Here is a 21162-nt window from a genome sequence, read left to right as displayed (position 1 = left end):
ACCACTTCAGCAGCTTTTCCAGCTGGAGAACTGCCAGCTTTCTCCTCCGTCTCCATGGCGTCGCTGAAACAATAACAGATTTCTTTTGTTCTCAATCATCTCATTAAAAAAAAAAAAAAAAAATCATATTTTGCAACCTTTTTGTTTAAATAACTGTCAGCGCTATGAGTTACAGGGACATGGTTTTACAATAAACAATGAGCTGAATCTTGCGAAAACTAACTCGGAATTAATAGAAAAGCTAAAGAGAAAATTATGATATTTTTAGAGTGCCATTTGTAATTCTCAATGACTCATCACTCTAATAGACTTTTGTTTTATTGTCTCGTAATCAACACAAACAAATACAACTAGATGAGCAAAGTGTGTAGACAAACTTTAAGTTGGCTTGAAAAAGCCTAGCCAGAAGATTCAAACTAGTTTTAATTAGTTTTAAAAGCTTAAAGTTTAGACACTAGATAGCAAGCAACAGGTTCAACACTTTCTGTTAACATATTTTATCACGTTGTTACCATGATTTAGCAATAATTTGCAAAATGCTAGTATTATTAACAAGCTACTAGCATGTTTTTTTTAACATGATTAGCATGTTACTAACATTGATTGCTTGCTAAGGTGTTGCTAAGGTACCTGGGTTGGTTGCTAGGAGGTTGCTAAGGTACTTTAGGTCGTTGCTAGGGTGTAGCTATGTGGTTGCTAGATACTCGGGGTGGTTGCTAGGGTGTTACTAGTATGTTGTTACCATGATTAGCAAGTTACTAGCATGTTTAACTTTTTTCTAGCATGTTGTTATCATGATTAGTAAAGTACAAACATGACTTTAACATGATTAGCAAGTTACTAGCATGCTGCTATCATGATTACAAAGGTACTATCATGATTTTAACACAATTAGCAAGTTACTAGCATGATTCTAGCATGTTGCTAACATGTTGATTGAAAATGCTTCTAGCAAGATTATCAAATTACTATCATGATTCTAGCATGTTACTAACATGTTGCTAACATGTTGGTTAGCAATGTACTAATGAAAAATAAAACATGCTACTAACAAGATTAACAAGTTACTCTTATGATTCTAACATGATTAACAAGGAACTAGCATGATTAGCAATGTACTAACATGATTTTAGCATGATTAGAAAGGTTTCTGGCATGTTACTAACATTATTTTAACATGATCAACAAGTTACTAACATGTTTCTACCATGTTTAATATGTTTCTAACATAATGCTAGCATGATTAGCAAGTTACTAACCTGATTCTAGGATGATTAGCATGTCGTTAGCATATTTCTGGCATGTTATTAACATGATTCTAGTACGATTAGCAAGTTACTAACGTTTCTAGCATGTTTAATATGTGTCTAGCATGATTAGGAAGTTACTAGCATGATTAACATGTTACTAACATGATTCTAACATGTTACTAGCATGTTACTAGCATGTTTCTGGCATGTTACTAGCATGACTTTAGCATGATTAACAAGTTAACATGTTTCAAACACGTTTAATGTGTTTCTAACATGATGCTAACATAATTAGCAAGTTGCTAACATGATTCTAACATTTGTAGCATGTTACTAACATGATTCTGGCATGTTACTAATATGTTGCTAGCATGTTTCTAACATTTTACTAGCATGATTAACAAGTTACTAACATGTTTCTAACATGTTTAATGTTTCTAACATAATGCTAGCATGATTAGCAAGTTACTAACCTGATTCTAGGATGATTAGCATGTCGTTAGCATATTTCTGGCATGTTATTAACATGATTCTAGTACGATTAGCAAGTTACTAACGTTTCTAGCATGTTTAATATGTGTCTAGCATGATTAGGAAGTTACTAGCATGATTAACATGTTACTAACATGATTCTAACATGTTACTAGCATGTTACTAGCATGTTTCTGGCATGTTACTAGCATGACTTTAGCATGATTAACAAGTTAACATGTTTCAAACACGTTTAATGTGTTTCTAACATGATGCTAACATAATTAGCAAGTTGCTAACATGATTCTAACATTTGTAGCATGTTACTAACATGATTCTGGCATGTTACTAATATGTTGCTAGCATGTTTCTAACATGTTACTAGCATGATTAACAAGTTACTAACATGTTTCTAACATGTTTAATGTTTCTAACATAATGCTAGCATGATTAGCAAGTTACTAACCTGATTCTAGGATGATTAGCATGTCGTTAGCATATTTCTGGCATGTTATTAGCATGATTCTAGTACGATTAGCAAGTTACGAACGTTTCTAGCATGTTTAATATGTTTCTAGCATGATTAGGAAGTTACTAGCATGATTAGCATGTTACTAACATGATTCTAACATGTTACTAACATGTTTCTGACATGTTACTAGCATGACTTTAGCATGATTAACAAGTTAACATGTTTCAAGCATGTTTAATGTGTTTCTAACATAATTCTAGCCTGATTAGCAAGTTACTAGCATGTTCCTGGCATGTTACTAGCATGATTCTAGTATGATTAGCAAGTTACTAACATGATTCTAACATGTTACTAGCATGTTGCTAACATGTTTCTGGCATGTTACTAGCATGACTTTAGCATGATTAACAAGTTAACATGTTTCAAACATGTTTAATGTGTTTCTAACACGATGCTAACATGATTAGCAAGTTCCTAGCATGATTTTAACATTAGTAGCATGTTACTAACATGATTCTGGCATGTTACTAGCATGTTTCTAACATGTTACTAGCATGATTAACATGTTACTAACATGTTTCTAGCATGTTTAATGTTTCTAACATGATGTTAACATGATTAGCAAGTTACTAGCATGTTTGTAGCATTATTAGCATGTTACTAGCATGACTTTAGCATGATTAACAAGTTACTAACATGTTTCAAACATGTTTAATATTTTTCTAACATGATGCTAGTATGATTAGGAAATTACTAGCATGATTAACATGTTACTAACATGATTTTAACATGTTAGAATCATGTTAGTAACATGCTAATCATGCTAGTAACATGTTGCTTACATGTTTCTGGCATGTTACTAGCATGACTTTAGCATGATTAACAAGTTAACATGTTTCAAACATGTTTAATGTGTTTCTAACACGATGCTAACATGATTAGCAAGTTGCTACCATGATTCTAACATTAGTAGCATGTTACTAACATGATTTTGGCATGTTACTAACATTTTGCCAACATGTTACTAGCATGTTGCTAGCATGTTTCTAACATGTTACTAGCATGATATGTTTCTAACATGATGTTAACATGATTAGCATGTTACTAACATGATTCTGGCATGTCTTTAGCATGATTAACAAGTTACTAACATGTTTCAAGCATGTTTAATATGTTTCTAACATGATGCTAGTATGATTAAGAAATTACTAGCGTAATTAGCATGTTACTAACATGATTTTAACATGTTACTAACATGATTAGCATGTTACTAACATGATTCTAACATGTTTCAAGCATGTGCAATGTTTCTAAAAATGATTGCTAGCCTGATTAGCATGTTACTAGCATGTTACTAACATGATTGACAAGTTACTAACATGTTTCTAGCATGTTTAATATGTTTCTAACATGTTAACATGATTAACATGTTACTAACATGATTCTAACATGTTACTAGCATGTTGCTAGCATGTTTCTAACATGTTACTAGCATGATTAGCCTGTTACTAACATGATTCTAACATGTTACTAGCATGTTGCTAGCATGTTTCTGGCATGTTACTAGCATGACTTTAGCATGATTAACAAGTTAACATGTTTCAAACATGTTTAATGTGTTTCTAACACGATGCTAACATGATTAGCAAGTTGCTAGCATGATTTTAACATTAGTAGCATGTTACTAACATGATTCTGGCATGTTACTAACATTTTGCCAACATGTTACTAGCATGTTGCTAGCATGTTTCTAACATGTTACTAGCATGATTAACATGTTACTAACATGTTTCTAACATGTTTAATGTTTCTAACATGATGTTAACATGATTAGCAAGTTACTAGCATGTTTGTAGCATTATTAGCATGTTACTAGCATGACTTTAGCATGATTAACAAGTTACTAACATGTTTCAAACATGTTTAATATTTTTCTAACATGATGCTAGTATGATTAAGAAATTACTAGCATGATTAACATGTTACTAACATGATTCTAACATGTTGCTTACATGTTTCTGGCATGTTACTAGCATGACTTTAGCATGATTAACAAGTTAACATGTTTCAAACATGTTTAATGTGTTTCTAACACGATGCTAACATGATTAGCAAGTTGCTAGCATGATTTTAACATTAGTAGCATGTTACTAACATGATTCTGGCATGTTACTAACATTTTGCCAACATGTTACTAGCATGTTGCTAGCATGTTTCTAACATGATGTTAACATGATTAGCAAGTTACTAGCATGTTTGTAGCATTATTAGCATGTTACTAGCATGACTTTAGCATGATTAACAAGTTACTAACATGTTTCAAACATGTTTAATATTTTTCTAACATGATGCTAGTATGATTAGGAAATTACTAGCATGATTAACATGTTACTAACATGATTTTAACATGTTACTAGCATGATTAGCATGTTACTAACATGATTCTAACATGTTGCTTACATGTTTCTGGCATGTTACTAGCATGACTTTAGCATGATTAACAAGTTAACATGTTTCAAACATGTTTAATGTGTTTCTAACACGATGCTAACATGATTAGCAAGTTGCTAGCATGATTCTAACATTAGTAGCATGTTACTAACATGATTTTGGCATGTTACTAACATTTTGCCAACATGTTACTAGCATGTTGCTAGCATGTTTCTAACATGTTACTAGCACGATTAATATGTTTCTAACCTGATGTTAACATGATTAGCATGTTACTAACATGATTCTCGCATGTTACTGGCATGACTTTAGCATGATTAACAAGTTACTAACATGTTTCAAGCATGTTTAATATGTTTCTAACATGATGCTAGTATGATTAAGAAATTACTAGCATAATTAGCATGTTACTAACATGATTTTAACATGTTACTAGCATGATTAGCATGTTACTAACATGATTCTAACATGTTTCAAGCATGTGCAATGTTTCTAAAAATGATTGCTAGCCTGATTAGCATGTTACTAGCATGTTACTAACATGATTGACAAGTTACTAACATGTTTATAGCATGTTTAATGTTTCTAACATGTTAACATGATTAACATGTTACTAACATGATTCTAACATGTTACTAGCATGTTGCTAGCATGTTTCTAACATGTTACTAGCATGATTAGCCTGTTACTAACATGATTCTAACATGTTACTAGCATGTTGCTAGCATGTTTCTGGCATGTTACTAGCATGACTTTAACATGATTAACAAGTTAACGTTTCAAACATGTTTAATGTGTTTCTAACACGATGCTAACATGATTAGCAAGTTGCTAGCATGATTCTAACATTAGTAGCATGCTACTAACATGATGCTGGCATGTTACTAACATTTTGCCAGCATGTTACTAGCATGTTGCTAGCATGTTACTAGCATGATTAACAAGTTACTAACATGTTTGTAGCATGATTAACCTGTTACTAACATGATTCCAGCATGTTACTAGCATGTTTCTGGCATGTTACTAGCATGACTTTAGCATGATTAACAAGTTAACATGTTTCGAGCATGTTTAATGTGTTTCTAACATGATGCTAACATGATTAGCAAGTTACTAACATGTTTCAAGCGTGTTTAATGTTTCTAACATGATGCTAGCATGATTAGCAAGCTTCTAACATGTTTCAAGCGTGTTTAATGTTTCTAACATGATGCTAGCCCGATTAGCAAATTACTAGCCTGTTTCTGACATGCTACTAGCATGATTCTAGTATGATTAACAAGTCACTAACATGTTTCAAGCATGTTTAATGTGTTTCTAACACGATGCTAACATAATTAGCAAGTTGCTAGCATGATTCTAACATTATTAGCATGTTACTAACATGATTCTGACATGTTACTAGCATGATTCTAGTATGATTAGCAAGTTACTAACATGTTTCAAGCATGTTTAATATGTTTCTAACATCATGCTAGCATAATTAACAAGTTACTAAAATGTTCGTAGCATGATTAGCATGTTAATAACATGTTGCTGGCATGATTAGCACATTACTAACATGATTTAAGTAGATTAGAAATAGATGTATTAGATGAGTTTGAATGAATCTACTTGGATTAGAAAGAGTAAATAGAAGGGAAGCTTGATTTAGGCTCAAAGGAGTTTAGATTAGAATCTGACTGACATTTTCTTCAAGGATACTCTCTCAATGCATGAGGTGAATCTGGCAAGAAGTTAGGATTAGTGGCATGAGATTTTTGAAGCTTCAAAACTGTGGCACCCATTCACTTTTATTGTATGGACTCACTTTTTTGCTTTCTCATATATCAATCATCCACCAACATGGCAGCGGTAACATCCCTACCTGTCTTTCTCTTGGGTGGGCACCGTGCCGGTGTTGGTGGATCCGGGCACGGCTGGGATGGGTGTTCCTACGGTCCTCAGGTTCTGAATGACAGACGACAGGAACTGCTGGCTGGCGCTCTCATACAGGTCAAAGCAGATCTGATAGGCCATCAGGAGATTGTCCTCTTTGACAAGCTTCTCCAGAATGTCACTCACAGCTTGAGGGTCGTCGAGGAAAATCAGACACTAAGACATAAAAAAAACACAATGTCAGAGTGGAACCTCTGAACGTAGAGCAGGAAGATGATATAAATGTTGAGGACAAGTCACCTGGCAAACGTTAATGAAGTCAGGCTTCTCCAGGTTCATGTACAGCTTGACCAGAACTCGGAGCACCTCGTTGCGAAACTTCTTGTTCTGCATGAGGGACATGCAGATCTTCAGGCTGTAGGCCAGCAAACCACCGATGTCGCTCTGTAGGGAAAACCGAATAGAGTTTGAGAACTGGTTTCTTATTAATATTCAGTGTTAAAGGGGTCATCGGACGCCCATTTTCCACAAGTTCATATGATTCTTTAGAGTCTTGATGAAAAGTATGTAATATACTTTGGTTAAAAATGATCAATAGTAGTGTAAGAAAACACCCATTTACCTTGTCAAAATCAGCTCTGCAAAATATCAGCTTATTTTATCGCATGGGCCCTTTAAATGCAAAAGAGCTCTGCTTGCCCCGCCCCTCTCTGCTGAAGGATTATGAGCCGTAATGTTTACTTTAGCCGCATTTAGTCGCGTTTATTGGCAAAACTTGCCAACAAGCACATTAAGAAAGGCCATTTGCAGAGATGCATAAAAAACCCTTATACTCTCTTCTACTGTGGGTGAAGCTGCATCACGAATGATTCACACGAACATAGACGCATATGTAGATGGGTATGGGCGCTTTCCTTTTAAAAATTAAAGTAATGTTAAACCTCTGCCTCTTAAGAGGCTCAGATGTTGGTAGTAAATGACTGCTATGTTGATTACATCCACCAACAATCGCTCAGAGTGTTCCCCTGCACCTGAGTCACACAATGGCGATGTATTCGGACTGTTTCAGCTCGTTGAGGGCGGGTCTAAGGTAAGGCGCTCATGTCAATCAACTGTGTTTCATCACAACGACAAGAAGCTGAGAATGAGCTGATTTTAAAAAGGGGATATTACTTTTAAAGATGACAAAAATACCACTGGGTGGATTTGTAACATTGTAGGGTGGTTGTGTAGACAAACTGCCAACACACATTAATGTTCAAACTACATGAAAAAGTTAGTTTTGCATCCGATGACCCCTTTAAAAGAGAAGCTCACTCCCAGATCAAAACTTTAGCTGATACTTCTTGCCCAACTTGTTAATGAAAACAAGATATATTATTAAAGAAGTTGATTTGAGTTGGGATAACCTCCAAAACCAACAAACCACCTTCGTGCAAATAAATGCAGAGCGTTTCCGAGTTTTAGCGCTAAAACGCTTTGTGAAATACTAATTTAGGAGTCCTAAATTTAGGACTGACACGCCCGTTATTTTTAGGATTTTCTCCTAAATCAGCAAGTTATGAGCTACTTTTATCCTTAAGATGTTTTGTGAACACAGGCCCTGATTTGCTTTTTGATTTGATATTTTATTAGGGGTGGGAGAAAAAAAAAAAATTTCACTCAACTATTGCAATTCTTTTTGAAACGATTTAAAAATTGATTGGTTCACCTCAGCATGGATTTATATTTAATTATCTTACTTTTTCTAAGAGGTGGTGGGGAGAAGTTACCACTTTTATTCCAACAGACGACAATAATGTATAAATTTGCAACTTTTTTTTTTTTTTTTGCCGGTGGGACTAATTTTTGTGAGCGGTCGCACTGGTGTGACCACTGCGTCGTTTAACTCGAGCACATGAGAAACGTCTAATGGCAAACAAATTGAAAGTGAAACTAAAATGCAGCGCTGTTTAGTTTCACTTTCGTTTCGCTTTTGTTTCGTTTATCAACTCGGAGCATCAACGCAAACAAACTTATCTGAGCTTAAAACTGCTTTACTCAGGAGCCAAGTTGATTTTGCGACACTGAATCCAGTAAGAAGTGTTTGAATTCGCCGCAGAATGAAAACGGTTGCTGCAAGATCTAATGAGAATCATTTAACTTCTGCTCAGAATTTTCTGTTATAAACAGCGCTGACTTATGTCAGAAAACAAGAAGTATTAACGCTAACTATAACCATGGTGTTGTGGTAGAAATAATAATACATTATTCATTTCAGGGTTTATACAACCTTCGAGAGAGAAATTCAAGCACCTTTTTAATGACTTTCCAGCATTCAACATAACTATTTCCAGCACTTTAAAGCTCTAAATTGATCCAATTTGAATGTTATTTTTAATGGGATGACCAAAATATAATTTGTGGTAAACAAAGTAAAATTTGTTTGGCTGGGAAACCATGGCTAAAACGGCTTGCAAAGTAACATAGCACTTTATTTTAGAAATTATTTTTTCTACTAACTATTTTTTCTACTAGCGTATCGTCCCAACCCTGATAGCAATATCGAAACGCAACACTTGTAGAATCAAAATTAAAAAATAAAAATTTGCAATACATATTGTATTGGCACCCAAGTATCGTGATAGTATTGAATTGAGAGGTAGGTGTATCGTCCCATCTCTATGTTTTATCATTTTAAAATCTCGAGAAAAAGTGGAAATTAACGTCTAATAAGCCAATAAGTGCTCCTCTGTCGTCATCTACTTATGTGTTTTTTTTTTTTTTTTTTTTTACTCATTTTATGTACCACAAAGTATATTTTGGTCATCCATTTTAGAGCTTTAAAGTGATGGAAATAGTTGTGTGAAAGGCTTGAAAGTCATTAAGAAGTGCTTGAATGAGTCAGTGCTGTTTATGAAAGGGAATTCTGGGCGGAATTGGAATAATTCTCACTAGATCTCGCAGCAAAAATGTGTCGCGAAATCAACTTGGCTCCCGAATAAAGCTGTTTTGAGCTCGAGCAACTCTGTTTGTGTTGCGGTCCGAGATGATAAACTGTTTAGTTTCGCTTTCATTTGCCGTTAGATGTTTCTCATATGCAACAGAAATGGCAGCACTAATGAGTTGAACATCACAGTGGTCACGCCAGGACGACCGCTCACAAAAATTAGTCGCACCGGCAGAAAAAATGGTCGCAGTCTGGAGCCCTGAAAGGTGATCAAACACCCTTTACAAAAAAGGTAAAACAGTGATTTTGAAGTTGGAGAAGAAAATGAGATAGGAGTTTTTCAACATACTAGGGCTGCAACAACTCCTAGATTCTATTTGAGTACTCGATTTAAAAAAAAATCCTTGTTTGCATTTTGCCCGCATCGAGTAATCGTCAAAATACCAGAAGTGGTGCTTTCCACCTATTAAACCATTTTAACATCATAATAAAGCATATATCATGTGATTAAGGACAAATGGTGCATTCATATAAATAATTATAGGTTCCTATGAAATCTGTATTATTTCCAAATAAAATTTTCATTTTTGTATACTCTGTTTTAATGGTTAAATTAAATGTTTTTAATCAAAAAAGCCTGTCCAATTAAATGAGTTTTACAGTTTTGTTTTTTCTGGATTCCATTTTAATGTTAACATTACATTTTAATAATCAAAAACAAATATAGCTGCAAGCAGCAATTACGGGGCCAAGCATTCAAAGGGCAAAATGAGGAGCTAAGGGTGGCAGGAACAGCAAACCAACTGCAACAATATGTAAAAGGAAGCAATTTTAAGATGATTTTAGTCAAAATTACAGAAATCTATTATGTAGAACGCCTACTGGTGGCGCTGTCATCAGATTAATGTGGTGTGTTTAGTGTGAGGTGACAAAGGCACACTCAAAGTTTGGTGTCTTTATGTCAAAGCCTTGCAGAGATAAAGCCTCAGAGTCATTTTGGCATCAAGCCTAAAATTTATAGAGGCACTGAACAAAAACCGTTTCATCTATCAACATGAAATCCATAACTTTTTGTCAGCACAGTCTGAAGATGATCTGAGTCGATTTTGGGGAAAATCGGACGAACGGTCTAGGACTAGTTCGAAAAAGTAGGTTTTCAACATAAATCAAAATGGTGGACAGCAAGTTTGGCCAACTGTGGCATAATTGGTATCTATGTTGTCGGCATGACCCAAGGAATATTTTGAGACCAGTTTCATTACTATAGGCTAATGCTATCTACAGTTATTAGCATTTTTGATCATTTTAAAACTAATGGTTAATGAATGCTTCATTACTCTTGACCAATAGGTGGCGCTGTTACCAAATTGATGTGGTGTAATCAGTGTGAGGTGTTAATGCCTCATACCAAATTTCGTGCAAATATCTCAAAGCTTTGCAGAGATACAGCTTCCGATGCGCTTTGGCATCTTTCCAGCAAATTCGTTGATGCGTTAAATGAAAACGGTTTCGAATATCGACACGAAATCCATAACTTTTTGTCAGCATGGTCTGAAGATGATCCGAGTCAAATTTGGGGAAAATCCGACTAACGGTCTAGGAGTTCGAAAAACTAGGTTTTCTACATTAATCAAGATGGCGAACAGGAAGTTAGGCCAATCTTGGCATAATTGGTATCAATGTTCTCGGCCTGACCCAAGGAATATTTTGAGATCATGTTCATTACAATAAGGCCACCAAACTTTTTGAGTATTGTCAGAGCATGGTGACGAAGATACATACCGAGTTTTGTAACGATACGTCAATGCGTTCGTAAAATATAGCATTTTATAACAAAATTCAAAATGGCTGACGCCCAAAATGGCTGACGTGGGAAAATTGGATATGGTTCGACTTGGCATGCTCCTCCGAATCTAACGGGACAAGTTTCGAGATTTTTGGCTTATAAGCAAAAATAGCCATTTTTCATATCTCCTGACCACTAGGTGGCAATGTGATGAAACACTGCAGGTAGCCTCAGGTCATGCTTGTTATAACACACACCAACTTTGGTCTCAATACACCAAAGCGTTGCGGACATATGGCCTCACTTCCATTTTTGCACGCTTTTCGTAGAATTAAATAGCGCGTTATTCGAGAACGGTTTGTCCAATCAACTTAAATTCCATTACTTTTTGCCAGCATGGTCTGAAGATGATCTGAGCCAATTTTGGTGAAAATCAGACAAACCGTCTAGGGCGAGTTCGAAAAAGTAGGTTTTTAAAACAATTAATTATAGAAAAAAAAACTAAACCGTACGATTTTTGAATTTTGGTGTTCATTCGACTCGGCATGACATAAGGATTCAAAGAAAAAAAGAATTTTACGGTTCAAAAGTTATCAGCAAAAAGAAAGTGAAATTTCGGACAAGTGGTGGCGCTAGAGAGTTTGAGTTAGAGACTTCAAATTGGCTATGGTGACATTTCAGACTGTCCTCTATCAGTGTGCCAAATGACACAACTTTCCCGCAAGCGGTTCTATGGGCTGCCATAGACGCAATGCGGAATAATAATAAGAAATCTAACGGATACAATAGGTGCCTACGCACCGGTGCTTGGCCCCTAATTAATTGATTTCATTAAAAGTAAAACATTCTTATGTAATTGTTTTTTTTTTTGGTGGGAAATTAGTCATTTAGATTAATCAATAAATTATTCGATAGATTAATCGATATAAAAATAGTCATTAGTGGCAGCCCTATCAAACACCCTTTACAAAAAAAAGGCAAAACAGCGATGCAAGGCGATTTTAAAGTTGGAAAAGAAAATGAGATGGGAGTTTTTCGACATGCCCTAACTGTCTTGAACTGGAATACACAGAGTTCAGGCAGAGCTAGACAAGATAAGCATTTGAGGTTAAAAAGTTTATAAACTGTCAATTTGTTTAGAAAATAACCGTTGGCTTTGCTGGATAAGACCCTTCTTCCTCGGATGGGATCATTTAAAGCCTTTAAAGTTCAAACTCTGGGGCAGCATTGAAGTCCACTATACGGACAGAAATCCTCAAATGTTTTCCTCAAAAAACAATCATTTTTCAACTGAAGAAAGAGAGACATAAACATCTTGGATGACAAGGGGGCGAGTAACTGATCTGTACATTTTTGTTCTGGAAGTGAACTGCTTTAAGAGTGCAGATAAACAACATACAGATTCCAGGATGGTTTTCTCGAAGATGTCCAAGCGTCGGGTCTCCAGCGCGATGCCGATGGCTTGTTTGTACATGTGATCTCCCAAGCAGCGCTGGAACATCTTGTTGACGATTCCCTCCAGACGAGGGTCGATGCTTTTCTTCTCCTCATCCTCTGGCAGCTCGGCGTTCTCAACACGCAGTTTGGTGTAATGATCAATACACTTGGCTGATGGACAAAGAAAAAAAAAAAAAAAAAAAAAAAAAAGTAGAAAAAAAAAAAAAGAGTAGTTATATGTTTTTGAAGGAAGCGAAAAATTACAATTTAAAAGAAAATCTTATGTGAATATACTGTAAAAAGTAATTTATTCAAGCTGAGTTCTCAGCATCATTACTCCAGTTTTCAGTGTCACATGATCCTTCAGAAACCATTCTAATATTCTGATTTGATGTTTATGAAACACTGTTTCAAGATTCTTTAATGACTTTAAGGTTCAAAGAAACAATATTTATTTGAAAATTCAATCTTTTGCAACATTCCAAATGTCTCAAATGTCAAATTGGATCGATTTAATGGACCTTTGATGAATAAAAGTGTGAATTTTATCGACAAAAAAAAAAAAATCAACAATTTTACTTAAAACCTTTTTTTTTCTTTTATAAAATCAATTAATTGGAGATGGTTTAGATTATTCACATTTAAGGAAAACAATTTGGTAAAAAATAAAACTTTAAAACTCAATTAATTAGACAGGCTTTTTTATAAAAAAAAAAAAAAAATTAAAACAGAAAAAAATGAATTTGGAAATAAAATGGATTTCATAGGGCCCTATAATTATAATTATTTTTTGTGGCAATAAAAATAGATGTAAGTGAACAACAGCCTTTAAAAAAAAACTATAATAGCAATGAGGCAATATTAATACGTTTAAATAAAGAATCAAAAGCGAGAAATATGGTTTTATTGCACAAAACTGTTGAAATGTATTATAAACAATAGAGCTAATGTACATTACGCATTACAACAAAGGTCTGCAGTGGGCGCCAATGGCCTGACGATTGTTTTAATATTGACTAAACACCATTTAAGTCAAATATCCACTTCATCTTTAATATTTGGTCATATCTTTACCACATAAATGCTATAGCCACAGTAATTTAATAAATATGTGGACATAAAAACGTCTAAACTCAGAGCGAGGGTTCAAACTTTTATTTTGAAATCGCGATGAACGCTTGGAAAGAGAAAGATATTGATGTATTCTCTTGAGTTTGCATAGGTTTATGAATGATTTACCTTACAAATCTGACGAAGTGGCGCCCGCTATAATAAACCCAAACTCACAACAACATGCAGAGATGGAGTTTGAGACGCTCCACACATGTAAATACATATATTAAACCCGCATCGAATTTATTGAACTAAATCGTAGCGTTTGTGAATTGACAATTATGCTTAATTATGATTTTAAAATGGGTTTAATATATAAATGAGCCACTTCCGGTACTCTGTTGGTTACTCGAAAGAAATCGAGGATTTTTATAAATCGAACAGTCGACTACAATCGACGAATCGTGACAGCCCTGATGAATTTCTTTCAAATAAAATAGACAGCTCACCACTTACCAATAATGGTCTCCACATATTCTGAATCGTCATTGACGTTGAAGAGATCTCCAGCACCAAGTGCGTAGTTTAAAGACTCCTCGAAAGCACCGAGGTGGTAAAAGACTTTAGACGCCACCAGTGCTGCAAACTCTCTGCTACGAAACGTCTCATCCTCATACAGGACCTCGCTGATGGAGAAAAGCACAGTTCATCACTTTATTAGCATCTAAACATTCATATGAAACGTTTCAGAAATTGATAATCACTTTCACGCTACAAAAGTATATTTATTTGCTTGTTTTTTAAAGCTTTATCATTCAAATAAAACATTACTTCGAATAAAAATGTATTATGATATCACACTTTAAAAAGTGTAAATGTATATTTCGTTTCATTTCCAAATTCAGCTCCACTTTGTTTTAATGGTTAAATTAAATATTTGAAATCAAAAAGCCTGTCCAATTAGTTGAGTTTCACAGTTTTATTTTTACCAAATTCATTTTAATGCAATACAATACATAAAGTATTATATTATTAATCACTTATTTTACACTTCAAAAGTATTAGTGAAACAGTAATATTTCTTTTTTTTAACTTTATGATTTAAAAAAAAAAAAATGTAAACGTTGTGTAACATTATAATTACAGATAATTATCATAATTAAAATTATTACAGTAAATTAATAAAGAAAAATACTACTTTTGCAATAATACTACTGTACTGTAAAAAGACGAGTGATTAAAATCAAGAAGTGTTATTACTATTGAAAATATTATTTTCAATTTAAATTATACTTTATGTTATATAATATATGAATTAATTATTTTTTATTGTAGTATTAATAAGTAAAAAAGTTATTAATATTAATAAAACATCATTGGTAGTTTTATTTTTATTTGAATGAATAGAAAAATCATAAGAAATGTATTAATAATGTCATTATTAGTATAAGACTAAAGATTAAACCCCTAAATTTCAAGTTATGAAAATGCTATTCAAATAATTTTAGCATTTTATTCCATTGTTGATTTAAAAAACATTTTTTCATATTTAAAAAGAGTGAAGTTTAAAATATTTATTTTCTTTGTAAATTATGAAACTATGTAAAAGTTTGTGTGCAACTTTAACTAATGTCACTACCGAACAGCATTTTTCTATAATAAATACACTTTTTGGGGAATTATTACATAACATTTAGTTTTTGTGTGTTCAGAACTGTGCTAATACTGCTTTAAAACGTTTTCAAAAAAATAAAAAATAAAGTTCTCTCTATAATTCCTTTGCATTTTTGTTTGTTTTTCTGAGCAAAAAAATAATTCTCATACATATTTCTCCTAATTTACAGAAGACACCCACTAAAATGTTATTCAGTGTCAAACTTGTCAGGCATATTTACAAATTAAATCAATTTAAATTATTAAAAGACAAATTTTCACCCCAAAGCTTTAGTTGTAATTCTACATTTTTTTAAATGTGCCACTATCCTAGGTTTTGCCCAGTTGTCAGTAAGTTTTTTTACTCATTTAAAGCACTATAAAATGCAATATTCTCCCTTATTCTTCTATATATTTTAATATGTACAAGTGAGAATAAACATGTTAAAAATGAAGTATGAAAGAATAAAATTTAATTAAAAAGGAATAATAAAATTTAATAACAATTAAATTAAATGTACTAAAATAAAATGAAATAAAAATGAAAAATGAAATTAAAAAAATAAAAATTAATTTAATTTAAATGAAACTAAATAATTAAATAAAAGAAATGAAACAGAAAAATAAACAAAATTAAATAAAAATGAATGAAATGAAATAATTAAAAAATTAGAATAAAATAATGTATTTATACTTATTCTTTTATATATTTTGACATGTACAAGTCAAAATAAGCATGTTAAAAATGAAAAAATGAAATACTAAAATTTAATTAAAATGAAAAATAAAATAACAAAATAATGAAATAAAAGGAAAATAAATAAAATAAAATAAAAAAGAAATGAAATGAAAATACAATAAAATTAAAATTAAATGTATTTATACTTATTCTTTTATATATTTTAATATGTACAAGTCAGAATAAACAGTGTTAAAAATGAAGTATGAAAGAATACAATTTAATTAAATAAATAAAAAGGAATATAATTTAATAACAATTAAATGTATTAAAATAAAATGAAATAAATTAAATAAAAATAAAAATTTAATTTAAATGAAACTAAATAATGAAATAAAAGAAATGAAATACAAATGAAACGAAACAAAATAAAATAAATTAAAATAAAAATGAATAAAATGAAACGATAAAAAAATTAGAATAAAATAAATATTTATACTTATTCTTTTATATATTTTGATATGTACAAGTCAGAATAAGCATGTTAAAAATGAAGTATGAAAGAATAAAATTTAATTAAATAAAATGGAATAATAAAATTTAATAAAAAAATTAAATGTTTTAAAATAAAACAGAATTAAATTAAAATGAAAAAATGGAATACTAACATTTAATGAAAATGAAAAATAAAATAAAATAATGAAATAAAAGGGAAAAAAGAAAAAAGAAATGGAATGAAAATACATTAAATACAATTAAATGTATTTATACTTATTCTTATATATATATTTAATATGTACAAGTCAGAATAAACATGTTAAAAATGAAGTATGAAAGAATACAATTTAATTAAATACAATGAAATAATACAATTGTATAAAAATTTAATTAAATGTTTTAAAATTAAATAATTAAATAAAATTAAAATGAAATAAAATAAAACAAAATAATGAAATAAAAGGAAAATAAATCCAATAAAAAAATGAAATAAAATAAAATGGAATAAAATGAAAATACAATAAATAATTAAATAAAATTAAATGCATTTATACTTATTCTTTAATACATTTGAATAAGTTCAAGTCAGCATAAGCATGTTGTTTACACTTTTACATAAATACTGTTGCACTGAATGACAACATAACATTATTTCAACCAAATTTCGACATTTTATTCTCCAGAAACGTATTTGAAACCTTAAAAGGAGACACTTCACATACAATTAATGTCTTTCTATGGACATAAAATCACTTTTGTAAATTTCCTTTGACGTCGACACCTTAACGTTTTGAAACAACATACAAAATTTGTGGGGAAAAAAAAACATTTTTCCAACTCTGACTTAAAAACAATTCTGTGGAAAGGCCTATATATTGAAACTGTAAAAATATGGAAAAAACACAACCCTGCTTAAACAGGTTAAAACAACATTTAGACGAGTTTGTGGCATTAAATGCTACTTACATTTTGTCGACAGACTCTGAAATCTCAGCCCAGAAGTCATTAACAATGGAGTTCAGTTTCTGTAGCGCAAACTCCTATAAAAGAAGAAGAAAGCTTGTTAATAACAACAAATACCTTTTATTTTTGACTGGTTTTGACTGAGTTCATGCTGTACCTTGAGCTGCGGCTCATCTTCATCCAGAAGAGAAATGATACCAGCTATAAAAGAGCAAAAAAGACATCAGTACACTACATACACATTTTGTATTTATGCTTATATCTTAGTCTCAGTTTCTCTCAATCTATGCATGTTAGCACGGCTAAGCTAATGTTTAGTGACAGTGACTTGACAGATGTGCTCAATAACAACCTCTAATGCCTGTACTGCTTTGTTTTGACTTGTTTATATGTTAAAAACAATATTGAAACCTATATGACACAATCAATTTGAAATAAAGTGCAATTTTAGACTTTCGGTTGCCGATGTAAACAACCCACTGAAGTCAATGGCATTACAAATTAAACTTTATGCAAATCTAAACGCTCAAGTATTATATCCAGCGTGGTTATAAGACTAAGTTTATTAGGATAAAGCACAAATGAAGTGTTAAATCTGATGAAACTGATTGTCGGTGTTAGCCGTTAGCTGTGTGACTCAGCTAAATCAAACGCAGTGTTTCTCATTGACTATCGTTCGCTCACCTGCTGAAGTGATCATGTCTGTTTGTGAGTGTCACCGGATCTCCTCCAGCACCAGGATTTCAACACACAAACAGTGAGAAGAAGAATTAAAGTCTAATTCACTGTCAATGAAACAGTGCTAGTACGCGAGCGATCAACTGCTATTACAGCGGCGGCTCAAACTCATCTGACAATGAGCGCCTGAGTGGACCGCCGGAACATGTGCCTGAAAATATAAAATGCTGATTAGGATAAATGTAGATATTGTGGAATACATGGACGCGGGGGTAGGCAATTGTTGTGAAAGTATTCTTTAACTGGTTGTGTCGATTATTTTTTTAATGAATATGTTAGCTGGGTAAGAATTAGAGATAAGTGTTTGCGTACAGGCAATGAGGCGGTCAGCCCTTACAGTGGCTCTTCTTCTGTAGAGTTGAAAGAGGAAGAAATTAAGTTGTGGTTGATCGTGCCACTCGGTGGAGAGAGATGGACAGAACAACAGAAACAGGATGAACAAATTTCTTTCTGGTTTTAATTAAATTAAATCAATTAAATTAAAATAAAAATGCAATAAAATAAATTAAATAAAAGAAAGAAATGAAATAAAATTAAAATTAAATTAAAAAAATAAATTAAAATGAAATAAAATAATGAAATAAAAGGAAAGGAAATGAAATGAAATACAAATTAAATTAAACTAACTAAAAAATAAAGTAAAATTTAAAAAAAATGAAATAATACAATTTGATGAAATAAAATGGAACAAAATGAAATAAAAATGAACGAAATAAAATGAAAATTAAATAAAAATTAAATTAAATAAAATTGTATTTAAGTAAAATAAAATGAAATAAAAAATAAAGTAAAATAAAATGAAATAATAAAATTTAAGTAAATAAAATGAAATAAAAATAAAAAATAAAAATAAACAACAAATAAAATAAATGGAACAAAATGAAATAAAAATGAACGAAATAAAATGAAAATTAAATAAAAATAAAATTAAATAAAAGAAAGTAATGAAATAAAAGGAAAAAAACGTAAAGAAATACAAATACAATTAAATTAAACAAAATAAAATAAAAATGAAAATAAAATATAATGAAATAATAAAATAAAATAAAAATGAAAAAATAAAAATGAGCGAAACTAAATAAAATGATATAAAAAATAAAGTAAAATAAAATGAAATAATAAAATAAGTAAATAAAATGAAATAAAAATAAAAAATAAAAATAAACAACAAATAAAATAAAATGGAACAAAATGAAATAAAAATGAATGAAATAAAATGAAAATTAAATAAAAATGAAATTAAATAAAAGAAAGTAATGAATAAAAGGAACAAAACTTAAAGAAATACAAATACAATTAAACAAAATAATAAAAATGAAAATAAAATATAATGAAATAATAAAATAAAAATGAAAAAATAAAAATGAGCGAAACTAAATAAAATGAAATAAAAAATAAAGTAAAATAAAAGGAAATGAAATACAAATGAAACGAAACTAAATAAAATAAAAATTAAATAAGATTAAAATATAATTTAATTAAATTAAATAAGAAATTAAAATAAATAATATAAAAAATAAAATAAATGACAATGAAATAAAATTAAATGAAATAACAATTTAATTAAATAAGATGGAATAAAAATTATAAAATAATAATACAATTCAATTTAAATTAAATTAAATGTATTAAAACAAAAAAATTTAAAAAATAAATGAAATAAAAACGAAATAAAAATAAATTTAATTAAAATAAAATAATGAAATAAAAAGAAATGAAATACAAATAAAATTAAATGACAAAAAATTAAATAATTAAATTAAACATATTAAAATAAAATGAAATAAAGGTGAAATAAAATTTACAAAAAAAAAATAAATAAATGAAAATAAAATAAAAATGAAATGAAATAATACAATTCAATTGAATAAATAAAATGGAATAAAACGAAATAATAAAATTTAAATTGAATGTTATTTTTTGAATGAATATGTTAGCTGGGTAAGAATTAGAGATAAGTGTTTGCGTACAGGCAATGAGGCGGTCAGCCCTACAGTGGCTCTTCTTCTGTGGCGTTGAGAGAGGAGCAGATCAAGTTGTGGTTGATTGTGACACTCAGTGGAGAGAGATGGAACAAATGTATTTTTCAAAACATAATATAAGAGAGACTGTAGATGGTTCGCACTCTGAAAAACTAGACAAAGTCTTTAACAAAAAGAAACAATTATTTTAATCGAGCATGAGCAGACGTTTCAGCCATCCAGCTATTCTCAATGCTCATAATGAACCAACACCAGACATGCAGTCAATTAATACTCAGTAGGTAATCAAGAAAACAGGTGACAGGTGCAATGGGAGGGGCTTCAGCCCAGACCCAGAGAACAGGTAGAAACAGAATTCTTTTTATAAAAAAGTTAACAATGTTTATCTCTAAAAAAGAATAAAAATACTTACAGAAAACATGAATAGTTTATCTCTTCATTCATCCCTTTCGGGAAAAGACTGTTGAGTTCAAAAATCCAAAAAGATTCTCTCTGTAGCAGTTTTTTTTATCTAAATCACCACCTCTCCTTTTTGGCAAAACTCTTTCAATGCCCAGAAATTTCAGGTCAGAAATTGCATGCTTTGCAATAATATAATGAAATGAAAACTTTAAAAATTGAATTAATTAAACTGAATAAAAGGAAACAAAATAAAATGAAAATATGAAATGGAAATAAAAATAAAAAGTGAAATTAAATAAAAAATTACATTGAATGAAATAAAATGAATTAATATGAAACGAAAAAATTTAATTAAATGTAATGAAATGAAATAAAATGAAAAACTGAAATGAAATGAAAAAATGAAGTTAAATGAAATAAAAAATGAAATTAAATAAAATAAAATGTGATGAAACAAAAGGAAATTAATTTAAATAATTTTTAAATGAAACTAAATGAAATAAAAATGAACTGAAAGTAA

General features: G+C 30.8%; 1 protein-coding gene across 1 annotated transcript in view; it reads right to left on the bottom strand.

Moving 5' to 3' along the window:
* Positions 1–18360, bottom strand: part of psmd1 (proteasome 26S subunit, non-ATPase 1) — an 89240-nt gene extending 70880 nt beyond the window's left edge. The window contains exons 1-8 of the mRNA XM_073843920.1: positions 18205–18360; positions 17678–17721; positions 17524–17597; positions 14244–14413; positions 12637–12845; positions 6823–6966; positions 6512–6738; positions 3–63 (exon numbers count right to left, since the gene is read on the bottom strand). Of these exons, the coding sequence (XP_073700021.1) occupies positions 3–63; positions 6512–6738; positions 6823–6966; positions 12637–12845; positions 14244–14413; positions 17524–17597; positions 17678–17721; positions 18205–18220 (945 nt within the window). The 5' untranslated portion in view covers positions 18221–18360. The remainder of the gene's footprint in view (positions 1–2; positions 64–6511; positions 6739–6822; positions 6967–12636; positions 12846–14243; positions 14414–17523; positions 17598–17677; positions 17722–18204) is intronic.
* Positions 18361–21162: the final 2802 nt, after the last annotated feature.

The sequence above is a fragment of the Garra rufa genome, chromosome 7 (genome assembly GCF_049309525.1).
Source record: "Garra rufa chromosome 7, GarRuf1.0, whole genome shotgun sequence".
NCBI classification, from domain to species: Eukaryota; Metazoa; Chordata; class Actinopteri; order Cypriniformes; family Cyprinidae; genus Garra; species Garra rufa.
Note: the sequence above shows the minus strand (reverse complement) of the source record. Positions and strands in the feature narration are given on the sequence as shown.